This window comes from Vicugna pacos, chromosome 2, assembly GCF_048564905.1.
Source record: "Vicugna pacos chromosome 2, VicPac4, whole genome shotgun sequence".
Taxonomy (NCBI): domain Eukaryota; kingdom Metazoa; phylum Chordata; class Mammalia; order Artiodactyla; family Camelidae; genus Vicugna; species Vicugna pacos.
The window spans coordinates 83,710,271-83,723,635 of NC_132988.1; the positions used below are offsets into that span (position 1 = coordinate 83,710,271).

Below are 13,365 nucleotides of genomic sequence, written 5' to 3' on the forward strand. Positions count from 1 at the left end.
CACCAGTCAGAATGGCCATCATTCGAAAATCCATAAACGATAAATGCTAGAGAGGATGTGGAGAAAAAGGAACCCTCCTACGTGCTGTTGGTGGGAATGCAGTTTGATGTAACCATTGTGGAACACATTATGGATATTCCTCAAAAGACTAAAAATAGACTTACCATATGATCCAGCAGTCCCACTCCTGGGCGTATATCCAGAGGGAACCTTAATTCAGAAAGACACCTGCACCACAATGTTCATAGCAGCACTGTTTACAATAGCTAATACATGGAACCAACCTAAATGTCCATTGACAGATGACTGGATAAAGAAGTTGTGGTATACTTATACAATGGAATACTACTCAGAATTAGGTGCTTTTCTTCTCTGTTCCCATGTTACCTTATACATATTGGCATCATGATAGTGAATTGAAATTTTCTGCGTATTTGGATAATTATGGTAGCTGTAAGCTTTCTAAGTACAGGCACTTTATCTCTAGCCACATAGGCTGGCTGATTTCTCAGAGGCACTTGGTAATTATTTATTGAATATGTGAAAGTGAGTAGACTATTGGATGTAGTTGTTTTAAAAATTCTTTCCAAATGGCACACTGGTGTTAGATCTTTAGTGAGGGAATGTTTAATAACATTTTCAAATAGGCATGTGTGCAGCAGATCTAGTTCAGATCCAAGTGTTTGATCAATAACATTCTTCCTCAGTGAAAACCCTCTTCACCTTCCCATTCCCTACTGGACTTGTAAAAAAAACCTTTTATTTTAAAACTATTTTTAGACTTAAAGAAAAAGTCAAGAAGATAATATAGAGAGTTCCCATATGTCCCATAGCCTATTTCCTCTGCTGGTAACATCTTCTGAATCTTTTTAATTGTTTATGTCATCCAAAGCATGTGGACTGGCAGGTGAATTTTGGGGCAGTGGAGATTACTGCTGATCCAACAGACTCACTTCATTCCACACTGAGTTAATAGTGTCCTTTATTAAAACAGTTTTTTACTACTCTCCAGTTACTGTGGATACTTTCCTTCAGATCACTGACATTGCTGTATTGTATGTCACTTGATGGTTTTGAATTACAAGTGTGTTTTGAGAAAATGAAACAGTACTTGTTTAGGATCAAACATAATAAGGAAAAAAGTACATGATTTTCTGTTTTGGCTTGTCATTAATAATTAAACTGTAACAGGTGCTTAATAAAAGTTTTAAAACAATGGTGTTCCTTTCTTTGTATTTTAACATATATACCTTTTTGTGTAAAATAGAATTTTGGCTCTTGCCCAAAAGGAAAAGAAACATTAGCAGATCCCTAAATACTAGACCTTAATGTTTATAATTCAGTTCTGTTGAGAAATTAAAACTTACCATCTTAATCAGTGGTCAGTAAGACTTAAATTTTTTTTATTTTAACTTTTAAATCTGACTATAAAAGAACAAGGCTGATTCTATAGATCCTGTAAAATTTTTTTTCTTAACTTTATCACATCATACTTATGAAATAATTAGGGTACATTTTAACCAATTTGTGTATGATAATCAGGAAAGGAAATCTATGGATTTTGTTTTTTCTTGGTATGGCTTTCTGTGGCACAATTATAGTGTTGTACCACCTATGCCAGAGGGGATTTTAGACATCCTTAGCCCAAGCCTGCTATTTTTATTGGAAGCATACGTGAAAACTAGAGAAATTGAACTTAATTGTGCAACAACTTAGTGAAAGCGCCAGGACATTAAGTTGAGTCTCTTTAGTGGGAACTTAAAATTTGTAAAATTTTGCAGTGTAAGATTGGTTTACTCACAGTTGCTTAAATGTGTGCCTGAGTAGAGAGTATATTAAATTTGTACTGTGTAATATGGGGAGGAAGACTAACCATGTTACAGCCCAACAGTCCAGAACTAAAGGTGCCACTGTTAAGATACTGGATGAGCCTTTCCTTTTCTACTGTCCTAACTTGACAATTTTGAAATAATAGACACAAGTGTGTTGTAAGAAAGTCAGTGCAGTCTTTGGTGTAAATGCAGTATGCAGAAATAATGATTGAGACTTTTTTTTTGATAAGTTATGAAATGATTATTTACAAATAAATTTTTAATAAGGAAATAAATATTTGAAATAAGCAAATAAATCTTATTTGATAGGGCCAGAATCTTTGTTCCTTATGAACTGTACTTAAGGAACTCAGTTGTTTGAAAACATGTTATGTTCAGCATATACTTGACTTTTTTTTTTTAGAGGAGCTTTCTGTCCCTTTTGAGCAGCTACACTCTATAGCAGTTATTTAACTGTCCTTTGGCTTCCTGAGGGAAAAAATAGCGGTAATAGTTAATAAGTCTACTAACTGGTCCCATTGACCTAATGGAGAAGAAACAGCATATTGATTTATATCATATGACAATCAGCGGAATTTACATTCCCAAAAATGAGGGAGATAGAAGAATCCAGATAGCTGCTGTTTTCTTTCCTTTGAATTGTGCTTGGGAACTGAGTGCATGGTTTGGCAACATCAAGTATGATCAGCTTCTTTAAGAGATTTGAAACACAGTGGTTAATGGAGAGTTTCACACAATAGTTAATTTGTTGCCTGCTGACTCTGGTACTTGGGGTTATCAAGTGTCAGGGGAAGCAGAGTGGTGGGAAACCAGTGCTTGTGATCATGCTGCTCTGTGTCCTGGCCAGTCATATTCTTTTCTCAGTGACTATGAGACACCCTATAAATTTATATATGAAAATGCAAGGGTACTATAGGTCAAATCATTGACTGAAATAGTGTAAGAAATTGTCAGGAAGAATAAATAAGAGTAGGAAAGTATAACCATCTCAAAAATGAGTTTTAGTTCTCCAAATTGGTGTCTTACGTTTCTGTTAAGACTATTTTTTACATTAATATCAATGCCTATATTTTGATACTTTATTAATAAAAGACAACTTTCTGGCCTTTGTTGTGCATGCCTTAATTTTTAGTTTATTCTTTCTGTTCTACAGGCTTTTAGACATTCATAAAAATCACTTATTAAAATGCAGATGTGTTTTTGATGTGGTTAACTCCTAAGGCTTTATCAAATAACTCCTTAGTCCAAAATCTTTTACTGTACTAGTAACTGTTACACGCAAAGTACAGTGTTAATGTGTCTTGATTTGAGGGATAGGAGATAAAGTTGTAGGAAGAGGGCCCTTTTATTCACTTGTGAGGCAGTAGGACATAAAGATTAAAATTAAGTATTTTTGATGGGAAATGAATGATATGAATAATAAATACTTAAAGGAACTTTATCCTTTTTACTGTGGATTATGCAGTTAAAGTGAATTTTTTTGAAGAAAATAATTTGAACTGGGCTTTGAAAGATGGAAGGTACAAATGTGTGAGAGAGGGGAAGGATTTTCCGCTTTGTAGGATGGGCCTTGAGGGCTAGAGAAAAGAAAGGAGGGAGAGTGTGAGTGTATGGCTTGTACAGACAGTGGTAAACAACCCTTTCCCACCTTCTGCAGTCCCCAGTGACTTTGTTATTTGAGGTTTTGTTGTTGTTGTTGTTTTGCTTTTAACAATCTTTACAATGTTTAAGATACAAGCAGAATAAAAATAGAACTTACTAATGGAACCCTTAGCCCTGTCTTCATGGCTCCTTTTCACTTCCCTTGCCCTCCCATACTTCAACAGTCTTGAAGATATCACTTCAGTATCCCCAGAATTCCACAGAGCAGTCTGAAAATGTAGAGAAACCAAGTAGACTGGACTGGATTTGACAGGAAATGTGAAGTCACTGAAGTTTTGTTGTCAGTTTGTTCTTCAGGACAGGCTCTATCTTTCTCACTTTTGATTCCACAGCAGTGGCACATTGTAAGCAACCTGAAGTTTGTCAAATAACTGTTGATTAAAGCCATATTTTAGCAAGGTTTATAGTGTTTGACATATTACTTGCCCTTTTTTGAGAGGGGGAGAATTACCTTAAAGCATAGCTTTTGACAGTGGGTTACAGAATAGATGGCTGGAAAAGATGAATAAAAAAGAAAGGACACCAAAGTCAAGTCTCCTCTTCATGTAGCCTGTGCTAGTGCTGTGGTCCTTTGTGGTAGTGTACCACATTGTTAATATTGACATTAATCCTACCACCATAATTTACCAGAGGTTGGGATGTATGGTAAGGTTACGTAGTGTAGCCAAAGATTCTTCTAATCAATTTCCTCAATCCTATTACGTTTTAAATGTTCAAATTTGGTGAAACTGAACTTTATAAATAATTTATCAGCCTTTCAAGATCCTACTGATCATGGATCTGATGACTGAAGTATCAAAGGTGCTGAGGTCATGATAGCCTTCTTCCACCTTCTCACTCTTGAGTTTTGAGTTGTTTTCTATAACTTGACATTTGTCAGTTTTTACAAATAATTGAAAGTTAACCATATGCTCATCTAATGTTTTAAGAGTGATTATATACTTTTAAAATAAATGTCTCTTGAATTATTATAATTATTTAATTTTTAAAAATTTCTTTTTCAGTCTGATCTTGTGGATCAAAGTATATTTAATTTTATCCCAGAGGGGGAACATTCAGAGGTTTATAAAATACTCTCTACCCATCTGCTGGAAAGTGATTCATTAACCCCTGAATATTTAAAATGTAAGTAGTAGCTGTTAAGCAGAGAGTTAAGTGTATTTGGTTGTGTTATCCTTTACTTTTGTAATTTTGTGACAAACACAAGCATGTTTAACCAAATTAACACTTAGCATCATTCCTTATACTCTATTTGATCTTTTAAAAATATTAATATATATAATGGAATTTTGACCATATTTAAAGTCTAAACTCTATTTCAGAATACATTGAAATCTCATCTTTTTAATTATAATATGCCATAAAACTATATTTTACAGAAAAATGAAACTTGGTAATATTAATTTTTATACAAAATCTTACTGTAATGAGAAAAAATTAAACATTCTCATTTTCACCATCACTAACCAACTGAATGCTGAAACTATGGGACAGAACTTCTGTATTTAAAAAAATTATTTAATAAGGGAAATTGTTTGCTTTATAAATTAAACAGAATTAAACAGTAATTTATTGGATGTATCTAATGTGCCAGGCAATTGTGCTATATCATGAAAGTGCCAAGAGTAGTGAAAAATAGTCCCTGCCTTCAAGAAGTACAAAATATTATGATATAATCTGACTTTTTCCCTAGATTTGTTAACTGAATTAATTTGATCAGAATACCTCATTTTCTTGAATAAATTATCCTGTGTAGAATCTGAAATTATTATAGCTCTACATTTGGTCATTAGTTAATAGATATCTTCTTTAACCACATTTCCATGATTTAAAATTTTTTACTTTTTTGTTAATATTGACATTAATCATTTTAAAGGTTCTTTGTATTTTGAACCGTTAAATTCTGTAGCATACTGACTGTTCAAGAATTGAGATACACATACATACACACACACACATGCGCACATATTTAAGTATGTAAGTGTATCTTTGATCAGAATAGACAGCCTGTCAGAAGGAGTTGAGAAGAACTAGAGACCAAGAGAATCCATCTGAAGCCAGTTTATAATTGCTTAAAAATTAAGTTCAGATGACACTGACCAGAAGACCACGCTAGTCTCACCTAGGGGAAAGATTTGGCTTGGGTTTAATGATGTAGGGGCCAATTGTATGCCTGTAAATAGTATTTGAACTCAAGATTTGAATGACCTTGCTTGAGATAAATATATAGAGTAAGAAGAGAAGAATTAGAAAGGTGGAACCCTGGGACACGGCAAGAGATGGGCGGCAGAGAAGGAGTCTGCTTTAGAGACCTTCGCAAGGGTAGCGCTGGCTGGAGAGCTGCCTCTGGCGGAAAGACAGGCCTTAGGCTTCTGTTCCCAGGATCAGAGGTGAGGATGGCAACAACACTTTTTGATAGAGAAAAGCCTTAATTAAGTGACTAGCTGACCTCCTGCTTAAAGAACTGATACACAAAAAAAGTTATTTCCCAAGATAAAAAGGTGTTTCATGCCAAGGAGTAAACATGATTTAACACAGTGGGGAAATTGCTTGGAAAATTCAGGATTCTGTAAATGGGTCATTTGGCCCATAATGAAGGTGAGGTGGTACAATTGCGTAATTTGTGTCTAGAGAAGGAAATAGGGCCTAATATTTTGCAGTAAACATTTTGGTTTTTATTTTTTACATAACGAGGAGCCAGTGAAGGGGATTTGGGTAATTTTGTGGTCTGAAAAGAAAATCTCTCAGGTGGCAAACTTTTAAAAACGACCAGACTGGAGATTAAAAGGATAGCAGTAGAAGTAAGAATGGAGAGGAAAGCACATATATGAGTGTTGAGTAGATAAACTCAGTGAAGCTTGGTGTAGGGCACAGGTGTCCAAGCAGCTGGGGGTCATCAGCACAGAAGGTTTTAGGAGACGGTAGGTAGAGTTTGAACCTGTTGAGTTTGATGATAAAACCATTCCTGGTAATGACAGAAGAGTATGAGTTTGATGCTGTGAGTGAAGAGAGGTGTTACTGGTCCTTGACTGCTGAAATAATAATGAAAGTAATGTTAATTTAAGAGTAGTAGGCAAGGTTGAACACGAATGGCATGAGTGTGGAGGTATAGAGAATACATTCTTGGAGATACTAGATGCAGGGTAGTTTGCATCTGTACTAAATTGACAGTACTGGATGCTCAGTTGGGAAAAAAATAACTCGTTAGAGCTTCCTTGGTGAAATAAATAGGAGGCACTGGTAACAGATTAGTTTCTGAGCTGGTGATAGGAAAGAAGAGACCAAATTGATATGGTTTCTAACTAAGGTGATAAGCACACATAGGACAAAGGGAAAGGACAGCTGGCTTAGGAAGGAAGAGGGATAAATTCACTCTTAAGTATTTTGAGTTTAAGTTACTGATGGGACAATCTAGTCGAAATATCCTGAAATCATGTAGTGATACGAGGCTTGGTGTTATATAACATGTTAGAAATGTTAGAAGTGGGGAGACAGATTTAGGGGTAAATAAGTTTATCAATGCTGATAGATTTGTAAAGGATAATAGATAATCTGTTATAGATAATAGATGACTTTTTTGAATGCCCATGGTTTGAAGACTTAAGCAAAAGAGAGAGAAATAGTCAATAAATAGGAGGGTAAGTTTCATACTATGATGTGTGAATTTTAAGAAGAGGTAGAAACAATGAGGAAACACCATTGAAGTTAACAACACAGATGTTACTGATTTTTAGAAGAGCAACTTCTACAGAGGTGTGAGGGTGAAAGCCACAGTGCATAAAGTTAAGGGAAATGCATACCTGGAAATTAGAGCACATAATGAAAAAGGTAGATCTGTGTTACTAAAGAGAGTAGCATGAACAACCCTTTATATGTTTGAGTTGGAAAGACCTGAATAAATTTAAAAGTAGAAAGTAAGGACCCAAAGAAGAGTGCGTCTGGATGCTAAATGAATGAAAAAAAGTGGTGTGACCCTGGTCCTAGAAAAAGAAGATAGAAAAGACTTGTAGAGATAGAAGTATTAGCTTTAGAATAGGACACAAACCTTTCTTTGAAATTACAGTGAAGAATGAGAAGGAAGGACAGGTAAAAATGGGGAAACATGGAGTTATTTATATCAGAAAATCTGTTTTCTTTGTTATGGACAAGGTGAGATCATCTCCCTAAAGGGACACTGCTTTTATGGACTAACTGTCATTGAGGACCTCTGTTGAAGAAAAAAATGATTATAAATTTATACAGCTGTTATAATCTTATTTCATGTGATGCATCATTCATTGTGATAAATCATAAATATGTCATATTTTCCCTCTATTTCAGCAAAAAATCAGTTAGAATTTTGTTGTCATATGCTTCGAGGAACAATAGACCCCAAGGAGCCGTCTACTTATGAGTATGTGAAATTTATAGGAAATTTCAAATCTTTAAACAGTGGTGAGTTAAAATACTTCTGTAACTGGGTATTCTTTTAAGTTTTTAAAGACGTAGATGTTTGAATGTCAGTAAAAACTAGATTTTTCTGAAGTAACTGATGATACGTATTTGTCTATTGTTTTAGTATCCACTTCAGCACACAATGGTTTTGAAGGAACGATACAACGCACACATAGGCCTTCTTATGAAGACAGAGTTTGTTTTGTAGCTACTGTCAGATTAGCTACACCTCAGTTCATCAAGGTATGTTCCTAAATTTATTCCCAAAGGGGAGTTCACTTTATATTATGGAAGCTATCTGTATGTAATTTTTTGTTTCCAGAATAACTGAAACTTCCTGCAGACATTGACGTAGTAATGGCCATGAGTCATTAAATATATATGATCATGATATTATTGAAGGGAATAATGAGTTATCAAGGCACTCATTAAATTACATAAGTAATTTTAAAATTTATACCCTTTAGAGTTAATCACTGGTTATATACCACTTGCCCTGTTTTTATACAGAATTTTAGGATGCTTTTTTTGTATAATTTACAACTACATTAAAGGGGAAAGGCCAAAAATCTAGGTAATTATAAAGCTTGGCTATGAAATTTTCTTTTGAAATACACAAATGACTTTTTACTGCATTTGAATTTACCTTTTCAATTTTAAAATCCAGTTAATAATTTATTTCTGTATCATAGGACCAGGAAGCAGATGATTAGTAGGGAAGTGGGAAAATGAACAACTTCAGTCACTGGAAAGTGGCTGGAAATAAGCCAGGATAAGATTTTAAATTAAGGGAGATACAATATTACGGACTAAGTACTAAACTAGCAGTGAGAAGATCTTAAACCAATCTCATTCTGCTTGTTTTGATCTTAGGAAATGATGGCAGTGGCTAACATATTTATTGAGTGCTTACCACATGCTGTATACTTTACATGCATTATCTCAGGTAATTCTTAGAGATGCTAGTATGATCACCATTATACATATAAGGAAACTGAGGCTTAAGGAAGTTAAGTTCCTTACCCAAAGTCACAGCTATTAAGTAGTAGGACTAAGATTGTAATTCTTTTTCTCTCAAAACCCAAGCTCTTAATGACTACATTGTGCTACAAAAGGTCTTTCAAGGACATAGAGGCAGGTTGGAATACACTGTTGAGTATGGCTGAAGTCTAGGGTTACTGCATGTAGAGGGGAATAGGGATGGTATGAGATGAGGTTAGAAAAGTAAGCCGAGGCCAGGAATGAAATGTATTTCTTTCTTTGTTGTTCGTTTATCCTCACTGAAGAGTTTAGATTTTATCCTAAGCGAATGAGGAACCATTAAGGTTTTTAAGCAGGGAAGTTATATAATTATATTTGAGTATTTTGTAAGGTGATTGTGGCCAGACTAGAAGATGACTTGAAAGACAGGGAGACTTATTTAGGAGACACTCTGGCAATAATGTGAGCCAGTGATGGCAACAGTTTAGAGTCTAAAGTAAGAGCCTGAAGATGGATGGGATGGAATAGATTTTTTAAAAAACTTAGAAGGTGAAATTGAAAGGATTTAGTCTATGGCCATACCACCATGAACGTGCCCTCTCTCATCTGAAAGGATTTAGTAGTGATCATTCAGATGGTGAAAGGTGAAAATGAGTGTGTCTGACTATCAGATGTCTAGACTAATGGCACAGCACAGGTATGCCTACACTGATGAGATGGAACATTGTATAAGTGGGTATGATAGTAAGGCAGTTAGTTCATTTTAGGACACATGGAGTTTGTGATGTGCAGGAACATCCCGACAGAAATAGAGAACTGTGTCAGGAGAAACCTCTACATTCAGAATTAGGGTTATGAGCATGTGAGTGAATATAGAAGTATGCAGAGTGAAAAGTACTCCCCTAGAAGCCTGCATGTATTTATTGCCACATTCCTTAGTACTAGAAAATAAAAATGTGTTAAAAACATGTTTAGGAAGAAGTTAGCTAATAATGACTTTAACAGCTAACAATATTTGGGATTCTTCTACTGACACAGAAAAACATTTCTAAATTTTAATTTTTAATTTACTTGTAGGAAATGTGCACTGTTGAAGAACCTAATGAAGAGTTTACATCTAGACATAGTTTAGAATGGAAGTTTCTATTTCTAGATCACAGGTAACTCCATTTAAAAATTCTAAAAAAATTATATATTATACTTTTTGAAATTAATGGATTTCAAGGACAAACTTTTTCTAATCAAGATGTTCAGATTTATTGTCCATTTTTCAAAGTATAAGGGTTCCTCCCAAAGTTGATTCCTGGTTGAGTATTTTTTATTATGGAAAAAATCATAATATTGATTGTTTTATGTGTAATTTAGGGCACCACCTATAATAGGATATTTGCCATTTGAAGTTCTGGGAACATCAGGCTACGATTACTATCATGTAGATGACCTAGAAAATTTGGCAAAATGTCACGAGCACTGTAAGTAGATTTTAATATTTCTGGTGATAATAACTTTTTAATTGTATAAATAACTATCATGTTAATAGAAGGTGGTAAAATACAGACTTATCACCATTTTTGTATTTTTGAAATATCCTGGAGAATTTTACTTTATATATATAACCAATTCCAGTAGGAATCCTCAATCAAGTTTAAACTTCTTCCTGTTTTACATATTTCAGTCTATAGTAGTATGTACATTTTTATAATACTGTATCTTTTACACCTTGTTTTGAGTTATATGAGCTCTACATCTGGAATAAGAGTAGATTCCTTTGAAAACTGTATGTCAAAATATTAGAACAGTATTTCATAAATTTTGATTTTTAGGCATGTAAGGCTGCCCAGGAGATAGGTACACATTCAAAGAATCTCTTTTAGAAAGCTTATAGTGCTTCATTAATGTTACTGCTGTTACTATATTAGCGATAAGAGTGGTGTCATCTCATTTTGCCCTGTTCTGAACAATTTATGTACATTGTCTAAATTATTCATTGCCACAGTTGTAGAAAGTAGGTAATCATTATTATTTCCACAAGTAAACTGAGACACAGTAAGGTTAGCTAATTTACTTACAATCCTATATCTCATTGGTGGCAGAGATAGGGCTAGAGTTTAGACCCACCGCTATACCACATGCTATTCAGAAGTTTGTTTTAATAATAGGTTTTACTTGTTTCTCTGATCCTCCTCCACAAATCTTTCCCTCTTAGGTGTCCTCTAAAGCTTAATTACATATTTAATATACATTTATAATGCCTTAGGCTGGTCTCATAAACCTCTGTCTATGAAAATAAATCATATTATATAATATCAACTATATAGAACATTTTTAGAGTAAAGTCACTTCACAGAAGAAACATCATTCACTCCAAGTGATGTGGGCACTAAGCTCCATGGTGTATTAAAAAGATCTGACATTTTTTTTAAACATTTTTTAATTGAGGTATAGTCATTCTACAATGTTCTGTCAAATTCCATTGTAGAGCACAATTTTTCAGTTACACATGAACATACATATATTCATTGTCACATTTTTTTCCACTGTGAGCTACCACAAGATCTTGTATATATTTCCCTGTCCTATACAGTATAATCTTGTTTATCTATTCTACATTGCCTATCAGTATCTACAAATATTGAAATCCCAGTCTATTCCTTCCCACCCCTCTCCCCCAGGATCTGACACTTCCATTAACTAGCTCGGCAATTTTGGACTAGCAGTTTCAAGTATTAGACCTTGGTTTCCTCATTAATGTAAGTGAGAGAATGATTCTTGACCAGCATTTCCTAAGGTTTGTTCCACTGAATGCCAGTCTATCAAAAATGGATTTCATGGTCAAGGAAGACTAAGTAAGAGTTCACAGAATTATATATATAGATTTGAATGTGAATGATACCTTTGGCTAAAAAACAGATTCATAGCTAATAATGTGAATCAAAAATATTTTTTTCTTTTCAGTAATGCAATACGGGAAAGGCAAGTCATGTTATTACAGGTTCCTGACCAAAGGACAACAGTGGATTTGGCTTCAGACTCACTATTATATCACTTACCATCAGTGGAATTCAAGGCCAGAGTTTATTGTTTGTACTCACACTGTAGTAAGGTAAGAATTCTTTTACAGAATTTCTGCATTATAGAAACATCCATAATGATTCTAGAAAGTAATTTTATGTATGATTTGTTAATTTGTTAATTCCCCCTCATTTTTGATACATATTTTCAATTTATTATTAAATTTACTTGTAAGTATTATATAGAAATATAAGTATATAGAGGTTTATAATTCTTCACATAAATTTTATGACTTAGAGCAGTAGTTGTAACTGTCTTTTATATATTAGTCAGTTATGTAAAAGGAGAACTGGAGGAGATAAAGTATACTTCCTATTTATTTATTCATTTCCTTGTAATTTAAGTTCTGTGTAGTTACAGATCATTTGCAGTAGCACATAAACTTTTGACGTACGTAGGAAAATGGAGAAATTTTAATTAAGGTAATATGCTGTAGCTATGTTTTATGTTTCTGTGGTACATAGAAAATGGCCTAGAATTCATGATGAACAAGACACATAACAAACACTGAATGGTTGCACCTCTGCAGTATTTTAAATGAATGATCAAACACTGAAATTCTTTTTTTTCCCCCATTTGTAGTTACGCAGAAGTTAGGGCTGAAAGACGACGAGAACTTGGCATTGAAGAGTCTCTTCCAGAGACAGCTGCTGATAAAGTATGTATCTTACAGTTTTTTTTTAAATTATTTTATTTCTTCACAATGAAAGACAAGACTCAATAATTTACGGGAAAATTATTTTTCAAATATTTCCTTTCCTCACTTGTGACAGTGCTGTAATTATACTTTACTGTTTTTTATATTAAATTTAATTTTTTAAAACTTCATCTGCTTCTAAAAAAGATTTGAAAGGCCTGCTATTTAGTGCTAATTATATGAGAGACATATACGATCTCAGATTTAAATTAACAGTTATTACAATGTGCTAGTCTCTGCCTAGTTTTTTATATGAATTATGAAATGTCATTTATTCCTCAGACATCCTTATCTGGGTAGATAATATCTCTACTTTGAAAATATTAAAACAGAACGTGAAGACTCATGGTTGGGAAGTTACAGTCAGATTTTGAACTTTGGTTTCTCTTATCATTATATTAGGTAGAAGTGTAGTGTATTAGTTACCTTTTGCTGTGTAACAAAACTTAATGATTAAATTAAATAACATACATTTATTATCTCATAGTTTCTGTGAGTCAAGAATCCAGACACAGTTTAACTGGGCCCTCTGGTTCAAAACTGGTCATGAGGCTGCAATCGAGGTGTCAGTAGGGGCCACAGTCACCTCAAGGCTCAACTAGGGCTGAATCTGTTTCTTAGCTTACTCAATGGTTGTTGGAATGATTGAGTTTCTCACTGGCAGTTAGACTGAGGGCCTTGGTTCCT

At 34.0% G+C, this 13,365-nt stretch overlaps 1 protein-coding gene across 16 annotated transcripts in view; it reads left to right on the plus strand.

Annotated features, from left to right (window-relative positions):
* CLOCK (clock circadian regulator) overlaps positions 1 to 13,365 on the plus strand; it is a 138,944-nt gene that overhangs the window by 71,808 nt on the left and 53,771 nt on the right. For all 16 annotated transcript variants that reach the window (XR_012061539.1, XR_012061547.1, XR_012061551.1 and 13 more), the window contains 7 exons: positions 4,499 to 4,619; positions 7,815 to 7,928; positions 8,053 to 8,171; positions 9,987 to 10,069; positions 10,275 to 10,381; positions 11,865 to 12,012; positions 12,564 to 12,639. Coding sequence is in view for 2 of the 16 variants with exons in the window: in XM_072943617.1 (XP_072799718.1) it covers positions 4,499 to 4,619; positions 7,815 to 7,928; positions 8,053 to 8,171; positions 9,987 to 10,069; positions 10,275 to 10,381; positions 11,865 to 12,012; positions 12,564 to 12,639 (768 nt within the window). In the remaining 14 variants the exon portion in view is untranslated. The remainder of the gene's footprint in view (positions 1 to 4,498; positions 4,620 to 7,814; positions 7,929 to 8,052; positions 8,172 to 9,986; positions 10,070 to 10,274; positions 10,382 to 11,864; positions 12,013 to 12,563; positions 12,640 to 13,365) is intronic.